Source organism: Betta splendens, chromosome 19 (genome assembly GCF_900634795.4).
Source record: "Betta splendens chromosome 19, fBetSpl5.4, whole genome shotgun sequence".
Classification (NCBI taxonomy): Eukaryota; Metazoa; Chordata; class Actinopteri; order Anabantiformes; family Osphronemidae; genus Betta; species Betta splendens.
In genome coordinates this window covers 6331868-6351990 of record NC_040898.2, presented here as the reverse complement: position 1 = coordinate 6351990, position 20123 = coordinate 6331868, and the positions used below count along the sequence as shown (strand labels likewise).

The 20123-nt window shown below is 42.6% G+C and overlaps 1 protein-coding gene and 1 long non-coding RNA gene across 4 annotated transcripts in view; one reads left to right on the top strand and one right to left on the bottom strand.

The window, feature by feature from the left end:
• LOC114850847 (NACHT, LRR and PYD domains-containing protein 12-like) overlaps positions 1-20123 on the bottom strand; it is a 151420-nt gene that overhangs the window by 58180 nt on the left and 73117 nt on the right. For all 3 annotated transcript variants that reach the window (XM_055504092.1, XM_055504093.1, XM_055504094.1), the window contains one exon: positions 16193-16366. In XM_055504092.1, coding sequence (XP_055360067.1) covers positions 16193-16366 — 174 coding nt within the window. The remainder of the gene's footprint in view (positions 1-16192; positions 16367-20123) is intronic.
• Positions 13278-20123, top strand: part of LOC129603357 (uncharacterized) — a 60730-nt gene continuing 53884 nt past the window's right edge. Inside the window, exon 1 of the long non-coding RNA XR_008693139.1 lies at positions 13278-13413. This is a non-coding gene — a long non-coding RNA (uncharacterized LOC129603357). The remainder of the gene's footprint in view (positions 13414-20123) is intronic.

Here is a 20123-nt window from a genome sequence, read left to right as displayed (position 1 = left end):
ATAACTCATATGGAGTTAACCTCAAAAATCAACTCTTCCAAGTCGTCCACTTGTCTTTTAGATCCAATCCCAACCAGATTACTCAAAGAAGTTCTACCTTTAATCAGCTCGTACATATTAAATTAAATCAACCAATCTTTACATTTAGGCTATGTACCATAGCCTTTTAAGGTGGCTGTGGTCAAACCTCTATTAAAAAAACAACCCTAGACCCTGGAGAACTAGCCAACTATAGGCCCATTTCAAATTTACCCTTTATTTCCAAAATTCTTGAAAACAATCGTGGCTAAACAATTATCTGATCACCTGAGTGGGAATAACCTGTACGAAGATTTTCATTCAGGATTTAGAAGATCATCTTCTCATTTAGAAGAGAACATCATAGCACAGAAACAGCTCTACTTAGAGTCACTAATGACTACGCAGTTGATATTCAGCTATACAGTATATGTCCTTGGAACCAAATGACACAGATCAACTAGTCAAAATTCAGGGTTGTTTAAAAGACATCAAATCCTGGATGTTCCAAAACTTCCTTCAACTAAATTCAGATAAAACTGAAATTCTTATTGTTGGGCCTAAAAATCTGAGAGAGACACTACTGAGTCATATAGCCACCCTGGATGGCATAACATTAGCTTCAGATTCTACTGTGAGGAACCTTGGTGTCATCTTTGATCAGGATCTCTCTTTTACATCATACATTAAACAAATCTCCACAACCGCCTACTTCCATCTTAAAAATATAGCAAAAATCAGAAGCATCCTATCTCAGAGCGATGCAGAGAAACTGATTCATGCATTTGTTACCTCTAGGCTGGACTACTGTACTGTAACTCCTTACTCATAGGATGTCCTAACAGCTCCTTAAAAAGCCTACAGCTTATTCAAAATGCTGCAGCCAGAGTTCTGACAGGACTTAGAAAGAGAGGTCACATTTCTCCTACATTAGCTTCTCTGCACTGGCTGCCTGTAAAATGTAGGATAGAATTTAAAATTCTCCTACTCACCTACAAAGTACTCAATGATAAAGCTTCTTATTTTAAAGACCTTATAGTTCCTTATGCTCCCAGCAGAATGCTTCATTCTCAGAGCGCTGGGCTACTTACAAAGGTTCCTAGAGTCTTTAAATGTAGAACGGGAGGCAGAGCTTTTAGCTACCAAGCTCCTCTCCTCTTCGAGAAGCTGACACACTCTCCACCTTTAAGATTAGGCTTAAAACCTTCCTTTTTGATAAAGCTTATAGTTAGAGATGGTTCAGGTCACTGGCAATGATTGTTAGTCACAGGAACCATCTCTTAGTTAAGCTGCAACAGACAGACTGCTGGGGGACTTAATTTATACACTGAGCTCCTCTGTTTCCTTTTACCTCTTCTGTCCAAACACCTCCCATCTTTGTTCAATGTACCAACCAACCAACCAACCAACCAACCAACCAACCAACCAACCAACCAACCCACCAACCAACCAACCAACCAACCAACCAACCAACCAACCAACCAACCAACCCTCTCTCTCTCTCTCTCTCTCTTTGAGCACTGCACAGTTACCTTGATGTTCCTACTGTTGGGACAGAGAGAACCTTGTTCCTCGGTGAAGTTAACACTGTTTTAAATCTTTTAAATTCTGACGACCTCCTGTTTTTAGGCGGTCATTTTAACTGTACTGAAAATGACTTGCTGGATCGTAACCACATTGAACCTCACCCTGCATCGAAGCGTGTTTTAAAACGGGTTAGAGAAACTCATGAGCTGGCAGACCTTTGGAGGAGTCTCCATAATGCTGAAAGACAATACACTTGGTCACATGTGAGAGACAATATAGTTTCTCTGGCGAGATTGGACAGGTTTTATTGTTTTAAACACCAGCTAAACGTTTTTAGATCCTGCTCTATCTCACCTGTTGGTTTTACTGATCATGCCATGGTTCTGTGTCACGCTTATATTAACAAGATCAAGTATAGGAGCCCTTACTGGCATTTTAATACTTCCTTACTGCTTGACGAAGGTTTTAAGGATGGTTTTAGGTTCTTGGGTGGTGGGAGAATTTTAAGACCAGACAATCGGATTTTATAAATTTGAGACAGTGGTGGGACTGTCGGAAGGTGGAAATTAAGCAATTTTGTTTGCAGTACACTCTCAATGTCACTAGGGACATTACCAGATCCATTAGACATCTAGAGACCGACATCGTGAAACTGCAACAGCAAACAGAGTTCACAGGAAACAGAGGAAACATTGAGGTCCTCAAATCCAAACAGGCAAGTCTTGCCAGTCTACTGGGCACCAGAGCACAAGGGGCACTAATACGGTCCAGGTTCCAGAACGTCACGGAGATGGATGCCTCCTCCAGGTTCTTTTTTGGTCTGGAGAATAAGAATGGCCAGAGCAGATACATCCACAGCTTGCGGTCCTCTACTGGAGAGGAGCTGAGGGAACCTGCTGACATCAGGCAAAGGGTGGTGGCTTTTTACAAGGATTTGTACACATGTGAGTACACAGAGAATGAGCAATGTTTTCAGAATTTCTGCAGTGATCTTCCTCAGGCCTCTGAAGATGAAGCACTGGCAGAACCACTGTCCCTACAGGAATTGTGCATGAAAGCATGAAAGGGGGGAGAGCTCCTGGTCTGGATGGACTGCCGGTGGAGTTTTTCAAAACTTTCTGGGCTGAACTGGGTGTGTTTAATGAAAGTATTGCAAAGAACTGCCGGCCCCTCAGTTGCAGAAGAGTGGTCCTCACACTACTGCCAAAAAAGGGAGATTTGCAGGACATCAAGAACTGGCGTCGAGTTTCATTGCTCTGTACGGACTACAAAATCCTGTCCATGGCTCTGGCCAATAGACGGTGATGGACCAGGTTATCCACCGAGACCAGACCTACTGTGTGCCCAGTAGGTTAATCACGGACAATGTGATTTTAATTTGGGATATTTTGGAACTCTCTAGTTCATTGGGCATTGACTTAGGTCTGATTTCAATAGACCAAGAAAAAGCTTTTGACTGGGTTGAGCACCAATACCTCTGGAAAACTCTGGAGAGTTTTGGCCTCAACCCTGGTCTCGTAGCTATGATCAAGGTTCTGTACCAAGACATTGAGAGTGTGCTGAAAGTTAATGGTGGGCTGAGTGCTCCTTTTAGTGTGGGAAGGGGCATCAGACAAGGATGCTCCCTCTTTGGGATGCTGTACGCTCTGTCAATAGAGCCTCTTTTATGTAAGATCCGCTCGAGCATCAAAGGCTTGGTTTTACCTAACTGCACTGCAAATCTCTCTTTATAAGCCTATGCAGATGATATTGTTGTCCTTGTCAGCACAGGAGAAGAAATTGAGACACTTCGGCCCAAACACAACCAGATATCGGCCTCCAATATCTGGGTGTGTTTCTGGGTGATGATGAGCATGCCAAAAGAAACTGGGAAGGTGTGGTGGAAAAGTTTGAAGGGAGGCAGAAGTGGAGGTGGTTTCTCCCACAAATGTCATACAGAGGGAGAACCATTATTATTAATAACCTTGTGGCCAGTGGACTGTGGCATCGCTTGGCCTGTATGGAGCCCCCTACAGGCTTTCTGAACAGACTTCAGGCCATAATGATAAAGTTCTTTTGGGACCGACTTCAATGGGTGCCACAATCTGTCCTCTTTCTCCCCCAAAATCAAGGAGGCCAAGGCGTAGTGGAACTGCTGTTATGGGAAAAATTGTGTCTTCCTATGCAGTTATTATATGATTTATGACTTATGTTCTGCAATTAATATCTTTTGTTTTGTCTTACTGTATGCATTTGACATTTGACCTAGATTGTTCAATGGTTGTCTCTGCCTGATAGACTCTCAACTCTAGCTCCCAAACCCAAGGCCGGGGAGTTGTGTCTCTGTTGAGACTTGGTGCTCCTTTCTCACAGATAGTTGGACGTCAGCGATTCAGGTGTGAGAATGTAAATATCTTCACACACACTGCGACAGGGAGGAGATGGTGCATGTAATTTGATTGGGTTAGAAAGACATTCCACCCTAGTCGGACAGAGAAGCTAAAAGGCAGAAGCAACTTTAGGATCGTGGGCTCTTTGCATCACACCTTCGTGGTGTGTGCACTGATCTCCCCAGCTGGTTTTTGGTTTGTTGATGTGCACGATCAACATCCATGCTTTTTATTTGCTTTCCCCATTATTTTTATTTTCTTTATTATTTCAATAAATGGCACAAAAGGACAACTCTCTCTCATCTACTTCTTTATGGAAAATTTCCACCACAGAAATTGGCGTTGTCGGCAGGATCCCGCGGCAGGTCGTCTGGACGGTGTGACCAGGGACGATAGTCCTGAGGACTAGGGTCGCTCAGCCTCCAAACCTCTACAGACATTCAGAGCTGGGAGGACTGCTCACCCGTCTGGATCGCCTCTGACGAGATCCACGAACTTAGATTCAAACTCAAATCTTAATTTGGCTCGGCTCGGTGAGAGAGATTCCTTTGATTTGGGAAAAAACAAAAAGATTGGAACTTTTATTTTTAATTTAGCTGAAACATTTCAATTGGTTGAAAAAAAAAGAAAAGAAATCTTCTATTTGGTTGAAACACTAAATTTGATTAGGAAAATTAATTAGATCGGGAAAAAAAAAATCCCGATAATACATGTTCTTAATTAGGTGAAAGTCTGCTCTGGGTGGTGAGACGTCGGTTGCTAAGGGTTGGCTCGTGGAACCGAGCTTCCGTCTGTAATGAGGATACAGACATGTTATTTTTGATCTGTGCGTGGTCCACACGTTGGGGACTGAGTATAAAAGACGGCTTCTGAAAGACGGAGCGCGTTTGCAGAGTAAAGTATTTTCAAGATACGAGGGACCCGGGCCTAGAGGGGCCTAACGTTGAGGAAATACTTTGTGAAAGGCTCTGTCGCCAGATCAGGTTGGTTCCCTTTTTACGGAGACGTCCGATAAAAAGGCATTTTGGGAAGGTTCCGGCCGGAACACACAAAAAATCTAAGGCAGGAAACCGCCGGACTCTGAAAGACGGGTTCGGGGCAATTTGAGTCTTCACCACCAGACAGCAACCGTACAAAACTAAAGGTAATTAAAAGTAAAAAGTAAATATGGTTATTAGTGCGTTTCATGTTTCCATGAGTGGGAAACTGATTATGGGTTCAAAAGGAGAATCACTTAGTGTAAAAGACATATGCACCTTTAAAAGAAAAATTAAATACAAAAGATGAGATTTGAAAAAGCAAAACTATCAAAACTAAAGCCCTAAAAGAAACAAAAGAGTGATGAGAGTTACAGAAAAAAAGGAGATAACAACTCTGGGGAAGAATTGTTTGCACTCTGCCACACACACACACATACACATATCATGTCAAGAGCAAATGCTCCCATTGTTTCTGCTCTCTATCCTAATGCAGAACTGAGCGCGATGAGGGTAAATCCGGATCTGGACTCCTTTCCCACCATCAGCAGAAGAACCGAAGGAGAAGAAGCGCCGACCAACAACCAGAACAGGGTGGAAGCTCTGACACCACAGCAGCTGGAGGACACAGACCACAGCATGGACGCCTCACTGACTCCACAACGTCTGCAGCCATCACGTTCTGGGCTCATCAGATGAACCAGCTACTACAAGCGTGTGTGTCCGAAACAGACACCTGCTTATGACAATCAGCAAAGGAAAACAAGGACAGAGCAACAGCAGAGAAGACGTGCTCTGACACAGACACTGGTTGAAACAATAGGAGAGGCTTCAGACGTGATTGGCCCAATAGAGCTGCAACCGAGGATCCAGGTCTGTCATCGAGGAACAACTGTCCCATTGAAAGGCTTCACCCACTGGCGCTCACATCAGACTGATGGTTGGGGAAGGAGGAAGGTGACGGTTCCTTTTCACGTGACGTACAAGACGGTACCGCAAACATACACACACACACATTCATACACGCAATGAAGAAACACGCTTACAGCTGATACACGCTCAAATTCATGTTCATGCTTATCTGCTCGCAATGAAGAATCGCTTTTTGCTTAAAAAAAAATCCCACAGAGTGATTTTAAAATTATGACAAACAGCTAAATGACAACTGCTGCATGACTTTGCAGTCTGATGGGTTTACACTATTTCAATTTGAAACAAATTCAGTAATAATATCCTTCATGTTTCTAAAAATATTTGTGCACAATATAGGTTTGTCTGGCCAGAATATAGGAAACAAAACAGACTGTAGAAAAAAAACAAAAAAACAGACTATAGGAAGACTGAGACTGACTGAAACAGACTATTAATGAATATTAAAGGGAAGACAACTATTAGAGAGAAGTAATAATAATGACTGTACGTACCAGACTATTAAACTATTAAAAACTTATTCTTTCACTGTCTTGTGCAACATCTGACAGCAAGACACCTTAACATTCTTTTTTGCTTTCAAACTTGTGCCCAGTTAAATTTTTAGGAAGATCTTTAGGAGATCTTGTGTAGTTTAGATATTTGATTGATTTCCACTCCAGACGGAGTGCAGGTCACATCTACAGACATTCTAAATAATCCCTCTTTTCTTGGTGTTAACTTCAGCTCAGCTGTGCTCTTATCATTGGCTGCTGAGGGGGAGCTGTAACTGAGGCCCTCACACAGGCTGCATCACAGCCTGTTTATGATTTCACACACACACACTCAAACTGACCTCAACTTCCCTCTTTTGGGATGAACACAGGTCTGCGCTTGCGATTTCTTTTACTAACGAACAAAAAGATTTTGGGTTTCATTCTACAGTTCCACACGTCCCTCTGTGAAAACATGATGGAGACAGATGCAGGACGTGGGTCCTTTCGTGAACAGATGTCAACGGGGTGGAGACTGGTGAACGACTTCTGACCCCATGTGACGTATTCACCTACTTTGCATACTTTTAGAAAACTTTTTTTTATTCTGCCCGTTATGTGCAACAAACAGTGAACTGGGTGCCTCCACATTCTAATGACATATTACATGCTTTTGTTTTTATTTTTATTTTTCAGAGGACGCTCTGACCCAACACTCAGCCTTACAGGAAGCCCTGCTTCCCTGTGGCTCACACACAGACATGATGTAGGTTTGATCAGAGGATGTGAACCAGTGGTCATCACACCTAAATCTGAACACAGACCATGTAAACAACAACACCCTCTGAAAGGAAGCCATAGATGGTGTTACTGCAGACACCACTAAGCTACTGAAACATTGGATGCTACAGGCCACAAAGAGAGCCTGTCTAATTACAGTTTATTCAGACAAAGGTTATTTTCTGGGTCATTGTAATTACAGCTGATGGCAAACCCCATCTCACCCAACAGAGTTGAAGCAATTTGGAACCTGCCTAAACCGTGCACGTAAAAACAGTCTTTGAGGCCCCACTCAGGGTTCTGATGCAGACGTCTTCATCGTCCACCTCTTGTCTCACGTGGACGTCTGAGGCTGAACAACGTTCACTGACCTCATGCTTGCTCTTCAGTCGACTCCTACTTTGGGTCTTCCTGATCTGACCCTACGCGACCTTTCACTCAAACAGTGAATGAGAAATCAGGTTGTACGACTTCTGTTCTTTTGTCCTCATACTTTGATTCTTTTGGAATAGATCACATCTTTCTACAGCCCGATGGCTTAGATACATTACTACTTTGCTCAACATGCTGAACATTAATATCAAGAGTCTGTCTTGAAGTCTAGTGCTTTGCTAAGACACTACTCTGCTCAGGCTGCAGAGTTGATTGCGTTGACTGAAGCTGGTAAACTAGCAGAAGGAGAGTCTGTTACCATCTACACAGACTCCACAGATGCTTGTGACACTTTGGTTCTCTGTGGAAACATAGGAAGCTTTTGAAGTCTGATTGCAAACCTATCTCACATCATGATTAGGTTCTGCTTTGCTGGACGCTGTCCTGCTGCCTACAGCTAATACTGTTTGTAACCGTCCGACTCACAACATCAGTGACGACTTTGTTTCTGCCGACATGCAGCTGCAGACGCTGCTGCGAAGGTCGCTGCCCAACAACCCCTCCCTCTCCTGATCCACGTTTCCTCTCCTGATCCTCGTTTCCTCTTGTTCCCTCTCCAACTCTCTCTACCTTTCCTTCCTCTCTCCCTGTGCTTTAAACATTTTGTACCTCACAGGAACGCAGACTCTGGCAGACGAATGGTTCCACCTGTAGCCATGGAGTCTGGTTTGGGCCTGATGGCAGCCGTGCCGCCCAAACACCTTTTCCCCATAATTCAGATTTCCCAACAGGTGAAAACAGGCGCCAGGACCATTACACCATCCAACCAGGGGACTGGGCGATCGTTAAGGAGTTCAGGAGGAAGCACTGGGACTCAAAAAGGTGGCGCAGCCCCTTCCAGGACCTTCTGACGACCAACACGGCTGTGAAGATCGCAGAAAGAGCGACTTGGATCCACTCCAGCCACTGCAGGAAGGTCCCGGATCCGACAGACGACCCTCCATCTACATCTACACCACACGAGAAAACCACCACTAACGAGAAGAACTGAGAAGGACGACCCTCGCTGTGCTCACACACGCACTGAGGCGAGGCTGCGTTGACCGTTCAGCTAAAGGTGTGAGCCAAGCGCCGCCTGAAGCTGCGCCGATGAATCACACTATCAGACCATACATCTACACACACGCTCCTGAGAAAACACACACACGAGCAGCCTTGAGTTGCCGACGCTGGACGACGTGTAGACTCTTCACATCACGGGAGTGACAGTGACTCAGGCGACATTGGGAGGAAACCTGGTGGTGATAACAAATCCCAAGTGTCTCTGTGATCAGCTGATCACAACCTGAAGAACCCCAAAGAACTGTCAATACTTCAACACACAGGTTGGAAACAATCTAACGCTACTGTTCAACAGGACGAAGCAGATTGTTATGAGACATCAATTGTGACCTTGTTGCGTTAGACATTTTATGTTACTCTGATTATTGCCTTGATCATATGATGTTTCCATGTAACTTTACACAATACTTTTGAATGAGAAAATTTCACATAATTCACAACACTGAGTTTAAATATTAATTTGGTGTTTAATTTGCTCACAATCACTTTATTCACTGCTACAATTAGTTTTATCCTTCATCTACAGATGAAAGACAACACAAGCGGAAATATGCATCATCATTCTGGTTAAATCCCTGAATCTCCTATTCGCTCTAGATGCAAATGTGCAATTAAAGATCCGAAAGTATGAAATCTACCTTAAGATTATATGAAACAGAACCCCACCGGAAACCTATGGCTATCATACATTAATTGTCTTTATTACATTACAATCGAATGGCCGTAGACATGTTGTTAGCAGAGAAAAGAGGCCTTTGTGTTATGTTTGGAGACGCATGTTGTACTTACATCCTGAATAACACTGATTCTAATGGTACTGTGGCGAAGGCGCTCCACGGCCTTCAGAATCTCAGCTAACTCTGGTATAGGTTCTTTCTCTTGAAATTGGCTAGACGAAATGTCTGGAAAATGGAAATCTGTTCTCATGTCCACAGCTGTTTCCTTTATCATTGAGATGGCTGTGATTCTCTTGTTTGGTTTTTGCGTTATCCCACTGGTTAGAGGTCTCATCATGCGTGCGACCTCAGCAACACTCTCGTATCAAATAACACAATGCACTATGTTCAAAAAACCCAACTCTAATTCACTTAATGACTTTGACAATGATCTTAGGCTATCTGATCAAAAATATAATATGATACAAATATGATAATGAGCTTATTTTCTTTACATGCCAATACAGAGGTTATTCTTGTATAACTACCCACCAAAACAGCTCCCAACCTTTTGTCCCTAAGTTACTTGCATTTTATGTGAAGGTGTATTTTGACTCTTGATGAGTTAATACCCTTATTGTTTCATTTGCATGGGTCTTTTATTATTACAGAATGTGATGTTGACAACTTTTATTCCTTTATGGTTTGATTAATGTGTAATCAAAAGGGGGGAGTGTTATGGGAAAAATTGTCTCTTCCTTATTTCTATGTGTCTTCCTTACTTCTATGCAGTTATTATATGAGTTATGACTTATGTTTTGCAATTAATATCTTATGTTTTGTCTTACTGTATGCATTTGACATTTGACCTACATTGTTCAATGGTTGTCTCTGCCTGATAGACTCTCAACTCTAGCTCCCAAACCCAAGGTCGGCGAGTTGTGTCTCTGTCTGTTGAGACTTGGTGCTCCTTTCTCACAGATAGTTGGACGTCAGCAATGCAGGTGTGAGAAAGTAAAAATCTTCACACACACTGCGACAGGGAGGAGATGGTGCATGTAATTTGATTGGGTTAGAAAGACATTCCACCCTAGTCGGACAGAGAAGCTAAAAGGCAGAAGCAACTTGAGGATCGTGGGCTCTTTGCATCACACCTTCGTGGTGTGTGCACTGATCTCCCCAGCTGGTTTTTGGTTTGTTGAGGTGCACGATCAACATCCATGCTTTTTATTTGCTTTCCCCATTATTTTTATTTTCCTATATTATTTCAATAAATCGCACAAAAGGACAACTCTCTCATCTACTTCTTTATGGAAAATTTCCACCACAGACAGTGGTGGGAGTTGTACTGGAAGTCCAAAGTGTACAGTGTGAAAAGAAAAAAGGGCAGAGCACCGTCCCCCGTGCTGCAGACAACCACATCAGACACACAGTGCTTCAGCCTCACAAACTATTGCCTGTCTGTGAGGTAGGTGATGGTCCAAGCAGCCAGACGTTGGTCCACACCTGCCACCTCCAGCTTCCTCCTCAGCAGTGATGTCTGGATGGTGTTGAAAGCACTGGAGAAGTCAAAAACACGACTCTCTCAGTGCTCCCAGAGGACTCCAGGTGAGTCAGGGCCCGATGCTGCAGGTAGATCAGGGGTGGGCATTCCTGGTCCTGGGCCGCTGTCCTGCTGGGTTTCTCTCCCTGCTGATCACCTTCATCAGGTGTGTCACTCAGCTTTTTCACCTTCGAGGTGATCAGCGGTAACTGGGGCAGATAGAGTTGGTGAGTACACCTGTACCCGTGGTACAAAGTATGCAAAGCACTTCTCCTAATACCAGGACCTCTGCTCCTTTTATGCCCCAGTGGCTACAGGGATTCACTGGGAGCCTTAGTTATTAGATTCCATTGTCACAAAGTCTAATAAAGTCTAATAAAGCCAATGCCGTCGTCAAATGTCTTTGTTTAGTGGATGCAGGAAAAGTTCCATGGACTAGTCAGCCTTTCTACATGGCTTTATTATATATTTATTACAAATAAACAATGATAATGGAAACTCTAGAAAAGAGTTACATGTACAAGAACGGTGTAAACCAAGTTATTGTCAGCTAGAAATCAATAAAACTAAAGAAAGAGGTAGATTTCAGTAAGTTCAAGACTTCACTCATCCTCATATCTGAGCTGGTGATGGTTGTATTTTACTAAAATTATGTTGTTATGTTTCCTGCTCAATTTGATCATTTTAAGCAGATACAGAAAGAAATGATTATGGCTGATGTTTCCCATAGACAATCTATTTGAGGTTATACTCGCTGCCCTTTGTTTATTATGTTACATCGTGCAGCTCACTGTCTGATATCACAGAACCCATGTAATGATGGTGATATGGATGAGTGACTAGAGGAGCGGTAGGGACTGATAAAGCTTTAATACTAGTCAGTGGTGCGATAAATTAACTTCTCTACGTTCAGTTCTGAACAAATTTGTGTTGTTAAGGTGAATAAACAGGTTTAATTATAATCAGTAATTGATTCATAAAATAAATTCCCTGTCATTTATGTAGTTTCTCAGAGGAAATATGTCAGCCAAGATGCGCCACTTCCAGACATATGCACACTGAACCATCCGAACCATCTCTTAGTTATAAATTCAGATGCTGGTCAACCTCCTTAATACACTGAGTTACTCACTGTTCTTTTTTTTCTCCCTCTATCTTACATGCCACCATCGTATTTCGTGTTAATATAAAGCAGTGATCTGTAACGGCCGCTAGATGACGCCGTTACACTGCTGTAATAAGGCTGTGAGCGCGGATTGTCCCTTGCCGGACACCGTACTGTCGTGGATTCTTACGTTTTCTATGTTTTGTGTTGACAGGCGAGCTGTTGTCTTGTAATAGATAAAGTTCTGCTATCCATCTGGGGCATGTATTTAGTGGTACATTTGTATAAGACACTGCACTATGTTGTGGTATAGAAATGTATATGTTTGCGCTAAGCAAATTAATGTGTTGTTGTCACATAGAGTCGCCAGACAGTAACTTAGCCTCAGTTAAGTAGGACTGTTTTGTAAATGATATATGAATGTTTTCTGTGTGCATGAATATTTGGTATGGCTTTGTTTCGTTCATATTTCATTCAAGTGAGCGGATTAAATTTGTACGATAAGATGAGTTTCACTCTATGACCGATAGGTGGCGGTACTGCACCTTTAAGGATACTGTCCGCTGTCTCATCTGCGGTTCGTCTGTTAACTGACGTTTGCTTCCCTCCTGCTTGTTTCAGCTGCTGTCAGCGTGTCTGGCCATCGCTCCGACAGCTTTTCTCAACCAGTGCTGTAGAGGAGGGAAAGACAGGTTAACTAGCGGGTCAAGGTGCTGCTGTTGATTTGGGTGCAAACAGTGACAGACGCGACATCACACTCAGCATTTAAAGCTGCTTTGCTCACACTGAATTACACATTACCGTCTGGTATAAAAGTACACGCAAGCACACCACTCATGTAATAGTATTATTTGACAAATGCGACTGCACCTTAAAACTGACTATCATGACTCATTAGTAGAGTAACAGACATCAGATCAAAAAGAATAGAGACAAGGTTTATGATTTAAGGCCTAAATCCCAAAATAATGCTAGATGTTTTTAAGGTCTGAAGTAAACGGTAAATACAACCTTAACCATATTATTCCGAGAGATAAGATGCTGCTGCTGTAAAGACAGGTTGTTGGTTCAAGTCCTCCATACCCGTAGATGCTTTCAAGTCCTTTTTGTCCAAATAAACTGTAAATACAACATTGAACATGCCACAACCTGAACAGAGCAGTGGCTCAGAGGTTATGAGGTTGTTCTTGTGAAGTTAGGTTGAGGGTTCAAATCTTGCATGATTCTAGAAACTTTTGGATGCGGCTCTAAAAGTGTAGGCTTAAAAGCACGCCAGAAGCATCTCCAAGTGTGAAGGGTTCCTCAGTGGTGTAGTGGGTAAGACGATGAGCGTAAGTCGCAAGGTGTGCAGACCTCATGATTGAATCCTGGGCACTGCTGGTTCCTGGATCAAACAACAGTCCTGAAGGGACTCCAGGGGGGGCCGTGTCCTCCCTGCGTTTCCAGAGAGGTGGAAAGGAGGCCTTATGAAACTGAGAAATAAAACCAACTAGAATTTTGAATAAAACTAAAATTTAATTGACTAAAACAGACAGTTAAAGGTTACATACATGTTTATTATAGCACACAATCTGGATGGATGGAGGTTTGATCAATGATCAGTGTTTGTCAGAAGAACAGTGAATGAAAATTCAAATGAAATGATTAATGGAAAAATCAAGAAATAGGAGCAACACAACTATTTATCAACTGTAATAAGGGAGCTGATGAGAGACATTTTTGCAGGTTTTTTTAATAACAGAAGAAAATGAAAGATAATGGGAAAAAGAGGTGTAATGCAAAGATCACACAATCCACAAGTACATACATCTAATACTGATTTAATACATGAATCTGAAAATGAGACAGACATCAACAGTGACAACGTTTCTCTTTCTCGTTTCTGACAGGATCAAACTCTCACAATGACACATCACATAGAGACACTGAGGAACCAGACCAGAACTTAAACCCAGGATAAAGAGGTTCAGTGAATGTGGTGTTGAAGGTGTGAAGGTGGATCAGTTTGTCAGAGGAGACTCTGTAGAAGGACAGAGAACCAGCAGGACAGTCCACATACACTGATACTCTGTGAGACACAGAGGAGGAGATGGACGTTACTATGTTATTGTGTTTGACAGAGTAACCATCATCAGAGCAAAACAGACTCCAGGACTGATCGTTGTCTCCAAACCAACAATGTCTACTGGCTCCTTTCCTTCTAATTCCTCTGTAACTCACTGATATTTCAACGTATCCTCTCCACTCAACCTCCCAGTAACAGCGACCAGTCAGACCATTACTACACAGCAGCTGAGGCCAGTAGTCAAATCTGTCTGGATGATCAGGATATGACTGATCCTGCCAGATATGTGTCACGTTCCTGTTGTTGTTAGACAGTTGTAGATGTCTGTTCACTGTGTTTGTGTCGATGGTGAGTTGACAGAAATCTGATGGAGAGAACAAGACACAATCCAGCTGCAGTTATTGATCTATCATCAGTTTGATGATGACTCATGACAGTTTGAAGATGGTTGAATGTTGCTGATCTCAGTAAAAACACACTTACACTTGCTCAGACCTGGTCTCAACCATTGGACTCCACCAGGCTCCACCCTGAAAGGAGGAGGGGGTCAGAGACATGCAGACATGGACATTACATGGCTCTCACACACACATTGTTGTAGGATTGTGTTCAGATGGAGGCTTGTATGTAGGATGGACATTCAGCAACAACTAAGGAGTTGGATCCTTATCTTGGAATCTACGGAGCAGGAGGTGACGTGGAGAAAACCTTTGACTTCTCTATTTCACTTTATCACTTTTGGTGTCAGACACCTGCTTTCAGTCTCACTCTGTCACCACCAAACTAATGTGACACCACAGGAAGCAAAGTCTGAATGTGTTTATTATCACACACTCCAAGGTTGGGTTCTAAGTTCCTAAAGCTCCACATCCCTACTTGCTCCTCCATCAGACACTGTGTGTAGTTGTGTCCATACCTGAGAGTGTCCAGTCTCCAGTGTGGATCCTTGACTCCAGCAGACAGCAGCTCCACTCCTGAGTCTCCTGGATGATTGTAGCTCAGGTCCAGCTCTCTCAGATGGGAGGGGTTGGAGCTCAGAGCTGAGGCCAGAGAGACACAAGCTTCCTCTGAGAGCAGACAGCCTGACAGCCTGAACACACACAATGTTAAAGCACACTTACATACTACAGTTTGGATAAGAGGCACATTTGATCATCTACAGTGGAGATAAACACTAAGAACTGTTTAATAGGTTCCTGCTTGAAATGTGATCTGATCATCAGCAACGTGACAATGAGAGTCTGGAAAGTGGAGTCAGACACTGACAAACTTGATGAACAACCAGTAAAACAAAGATGGAAAAGTTGAAATCATTTCAAATCTTATTTATCATATGTAATTAAAGAGTTTACACAGAAATGTGAAGATCCTCCACAGTTTAGACTTCCTGTCTGTTTAATAACTTGGTTCTGTAGTTTGAGCTCATTAAAGGTCTTTACAGACAATGTGAGTGTGAGTGTTGTGAACATTTCTTAGATGATGTTTAGCTTCATGAATCCTGACCTGAGAGTCTCCAGTCGACAATGAGGACTCTTCAGTCCAACAGACAGTAGCTCCACTCCTGAATCTTGCAGGTTGTTGTTACTCAGGTCCAGTTCTCTCAGACTAGAGGACTGAGAGCTGAGAACTGAGGACAGAGCTTCACAGCTTCTCTCTGACAGGTCACACACACTCAGTCTGAAAGATGAAGATGTGGGTTAAGATGGAAATGAAACCATTCAGTGTCTCATGGTGTCGTCATGATTTTCTCAACAACATCTTTGTGTTTTTATTATGGTTCAGTGGTTTGTTCCATGTCGTCTTGATGGAGACAGAACCAACAATATGATCCTGATCCTGACTGAAATGTTCCTGTCTAAACTCTGATAAACAAACTTCAAGGTCTCGTCTGCTCTTAATGGTCGAAGCTTCAACATCCAGTTTCTCTGTGTCTGTGTTCAGACACTGGACAGAGACAGAGGAGGAACTTTCTCACCACATGTTAAATGTGTGGTTAGTGGATCTCACAGCACAGATGCTGTCATTCACCTGGATGTGGCTTCATCTTCTCAGACCATGTAGTGATTTAAAGAGAAAGTTGGTGCAGCAACAGTTTGGTTCTGCTGAGCAGAGGTTTCTCCTTCTGCTCTGTCATGTGTCTCACACTCACTCTCTTTGAGAACATGTTCAACTCAACGATCATCTAAAGACAACTGTCAATAAAATAAACTCATTTAACTATTAAGCTCACAAAGAACTAAAACATGGAGTCTGACCTCAGAGTCTCCAGTCGACAGTGACGATTCTCCAGAAAACCACACAGATGATTCAGTGATGAATCCTCCAGGTTGTTGTTACTCAGGTCCAGTTGGGTCAGATGTGACGGGTTGGACTTCAGAGCTGAGACCAGAGAATCACAGCTGATTTCTGAAAAACTGCAGCCACTCAATCTGAATAAAGAATAAAAGATGTGGATCAAAGCATTAATAATGAGTCAGATTTGTCGTTATTTCTGATGTTTAGTATAAAATGAACAGAGTGACTTTGTGCTTGTGTTGTTGTGTCGTCATGATCTCAGCTTCTACACATCATCCACATGTCAGCACAACATTCATACACCTTTCAGCACTGATTCACAAGCTGCTGCTGGAACCAGTAGAAAACCAGACGTGTTGGATCAAAGACTTCATCTGGTTCCTTTCATTCATCGTCTTCTCTCTAAATCTGAACTATTCTGTGTCGTCTGATGGAAAATGTTCAGACTAATGTTTGGATCAAACTCCAAACTAAGCATTATTGACGAAGTGAATCATCTTTAGAACTGAGCCCAGTCAGATGAATGTTCTCTCCTCTGGTTCTACATGGAACCTAGAACCTTCTGTAGCAACATGTCTGCAGCCTCATATTCATGCTCCTGTTTCCTGCTTGTGTCTCTACAAAGTGACATCATTGTCTGACAGGAAGCATCACACACAGGTTGAAGTGTCGCCTGTTGATGGAGACGAATCAGACGCATCTAAAGATCCTTCAAACATGTGGAGTCTCTGCTGCTGTGTCAAAAGAAAGAAAAAAAGGACATCACAAACACACAAAAAACACTGACCTCAGAGTCTCCAGTCGACAGTGAGGACTCTTCAGTCCAGCACACAGAACCTTCACTGAGTCCTGCAGGTTGTTGTTACTCAGGTCCAGATGTGTCAGATGTGACGGGTTGGACTTCAGAGCTGAGGCCACAACTTCACAGTGAGTCTCTGTGAGTTCACAGCCAGAAAGCCTGTGATGACAGAAAATATAAAGTCAATAAATGTGAAGTGACTTAATGAATGTTGATGCTGCAGCAGCTGTAGCTCAGTTGGTCTCAACCATCATAAAGTGTGTGTGAACCTTGTGTCCAACGTGATCATTGAGCAGATAGTTTGGACAGAAGCATGTGTCACATCACAGTTATGTCACCATGTCCAGTTGTTGTGACAGGAAGCTGTGATGTGTGTTTAATGTAATGAAGGATGTAGCTGCTCTCATATCAACTGGATGTGTTGCTCCGTGTGACAAACTGAGTGAGAGCTCCACTGGTCCCCAGCTGTTTAGCTTCATCATAGACTTTCTGACTCATGCTTGAGAGCACATACTAACACATACTAGTGCATGTGTTAGGTTAAGTAACTGCAGTCACAATACTCACCAGGTAGGAAACTAAAAGGAGGAAGCAGCCAATTACTTCCTCTTTTCAAAACCTCATGACCCCATTGTCATGATCCACCATACAAAATGGCGGATCAAGTCCGTGAAGGTCAATTTGGACCAAGTCAGAGCCAGTTCTGGCCATAAATCAATGAAAACAGTTTGTTCATTAACACAAAACACTCCTTTAAAACTAACAAAATACACCAGGAGGCAAAACACATATAATAACCTAACCAAAACAAAACACACTCAAACACTCAGGCAAAACTCCCAACGTGGCTGAGGCATGGCCTGAACAAAAAGAGGCTACTACAAATCATGAATCTAAAGACAGGTGCCCATCCTACACACCACTGAGCAGAAAATATCCCCCACCTCCAAAGAAGGAGCCAGTGTTCCAGTTATATCTTATCAGAACTCCCCTCTTTGCCTTCAAATCCATAGACAAAGTGATTGCACAGGTGCGAGCCTTGCTGCAGCATGCTTTGACATGTTAAGGTGTACCCTCTCTGATCACTGTTCTTCAGGACAGTTTTTTTTGTCAATTCCTACACTTAAATTTATACGTTTTTTGTGTGTGTGTGTCCTGTTCGGCAGTCGAACAAGCAGCATGTATTAGGCAGAATGTCGTAGTGTGATGAACAGTTTTGCTTTTATGAGCAGAGTATATGAGAAATATATGTACTCTTCAGGGGGTGCATGACAAATCAATTAAGCAAACAATAGGAAATAAATAAATAAATAAATAAGGATGCACCTTAGGCAGATACATCTATAACTAAACAACTGCTGTACTGTGGTTTAAGATGAGAAGTAGCGCTGTTTCCTCAAATCCAGCTGATTCTCTCACATGATCCAGACCTGCTTCACTAAACCATAACAAACTTGGACCACAGCATTTTATTTTGGGATGATGAACCTGATACAGGAACCCTGGCGACTGGATCCAGGAGGAACTTTCTATAGGACGGTACTGATAGATGCCAAATCAACCCACGACGTCAGATCAGGCAAGACCAATATCTCTGACTTCACTGTTTCCTCAAAGCGCTGAAAGGAGCCGTCCAAATTCACTAGTAACTTTAGATATTTAGAGGTTAATAACAAATGCTCTTATCTCTTCCCCAAATTCATCACACTCTTAGGTATTAAGGTTCATTCATCTGTTCATTTAGTGTTCATTTCCATCTACATACATATGTTCATTGATACATTCATATGAAGCCGTTAAATTCACTCAACACACATACCTTCATTCACATTTTTTTATTTGTTCATTCATTGCTGGTTGTTTTTGTTTCTGCATTTATTCCTATCCATTTATTCATATATCCTGTAGTATTAGTATAATAAAATGTTAAAAAGATCTGTTTTTGTGTTCATTGTTCTTCAGACAAGAACAAAGGTCACTGACACTACGACAGGAAATCATGACAGACACTGATTTGGTTTTATCAAGTAAAAATTATTATTAATATTATTTATTCAGGTTCAGCTCCCTGAATGACAGCAGAACCAGAACACTGATGTCTGGGTTTTCCCAGCCCTCGGCCCAGTCCAGAGTGAGCTTCTGCACCGAGAAGGTTTTTCCAACGCCAGCGACGCCGTTGGTCAGATAGAATGCCTACGGAGCAGACAAAACTCACTTTGCGAGGACTGCCTACGAGGCAGTCGATTCATACGCTGCTGTACCTGATCGGCTGCCTTTGTTTTACTAACGGGGCCGTTACCTGCGCACCACAGGGGGGAGGCACACTGAGCCACTTCAACAAAACCTGTGTTAGTCTGTGTTTATCAGTCCTGACACAGGCCTGACAGAGGCTGTGGTCCTCTCATGGAGACATGAAAACACACAGAACCAACACTGGTACTGTGGCGCCCAATAGGCCCAAATAAGGTCTGAGGTCTGTCAGAAGGAAGCACAGAATCATGTGTGTTCCTGTGCGGTTCTGTTACAGAAAGGAGAGCGCGCTCACTTGTATTCAATGCATGTAAATGAATCTGCTCAGCCACAGAGCGAGTGAAGCTGCTTCTCTCGAGTGCTGAAATGGGCCACATTGGAGTTCTGACTCTGTAAAAATGATTGTATGTTTCACGTGGAAAAAAAGACATAAAAGTAAAAAAGTTGCAGGTCTGTCAGAAGAAAGTACAGAATCTTATCTGCTCCTGAGTGTTTCTGTTACAGAAAGGAGAGCGCGCCCACTTGCATTCGATGCATGTAAATAAATTCAACAACAACAGCTCAGTCAGAGTGGCTAGATCACTGTCGTTAGCTTCATAGCTCATTAGGTAGAGTGCTTGTCTTGAGATCCAAAGGTTTATAGTTTGATCCCTGGCCTCAGCTCTAATGATGGAAGTATATTCTTTGCTCTGAAAAGAGCAGTAAGTAATTGAAATGTATTTACTCACTTTGTGTTATTAATTTTTACTTATTCATCCGCTGCTTCCAGGGTTTTCTATTGTCATGTTTATTTAGTGCGTGATTTTGGTTGGGTCACATGCCTTTTATTATTTGCATTTGTG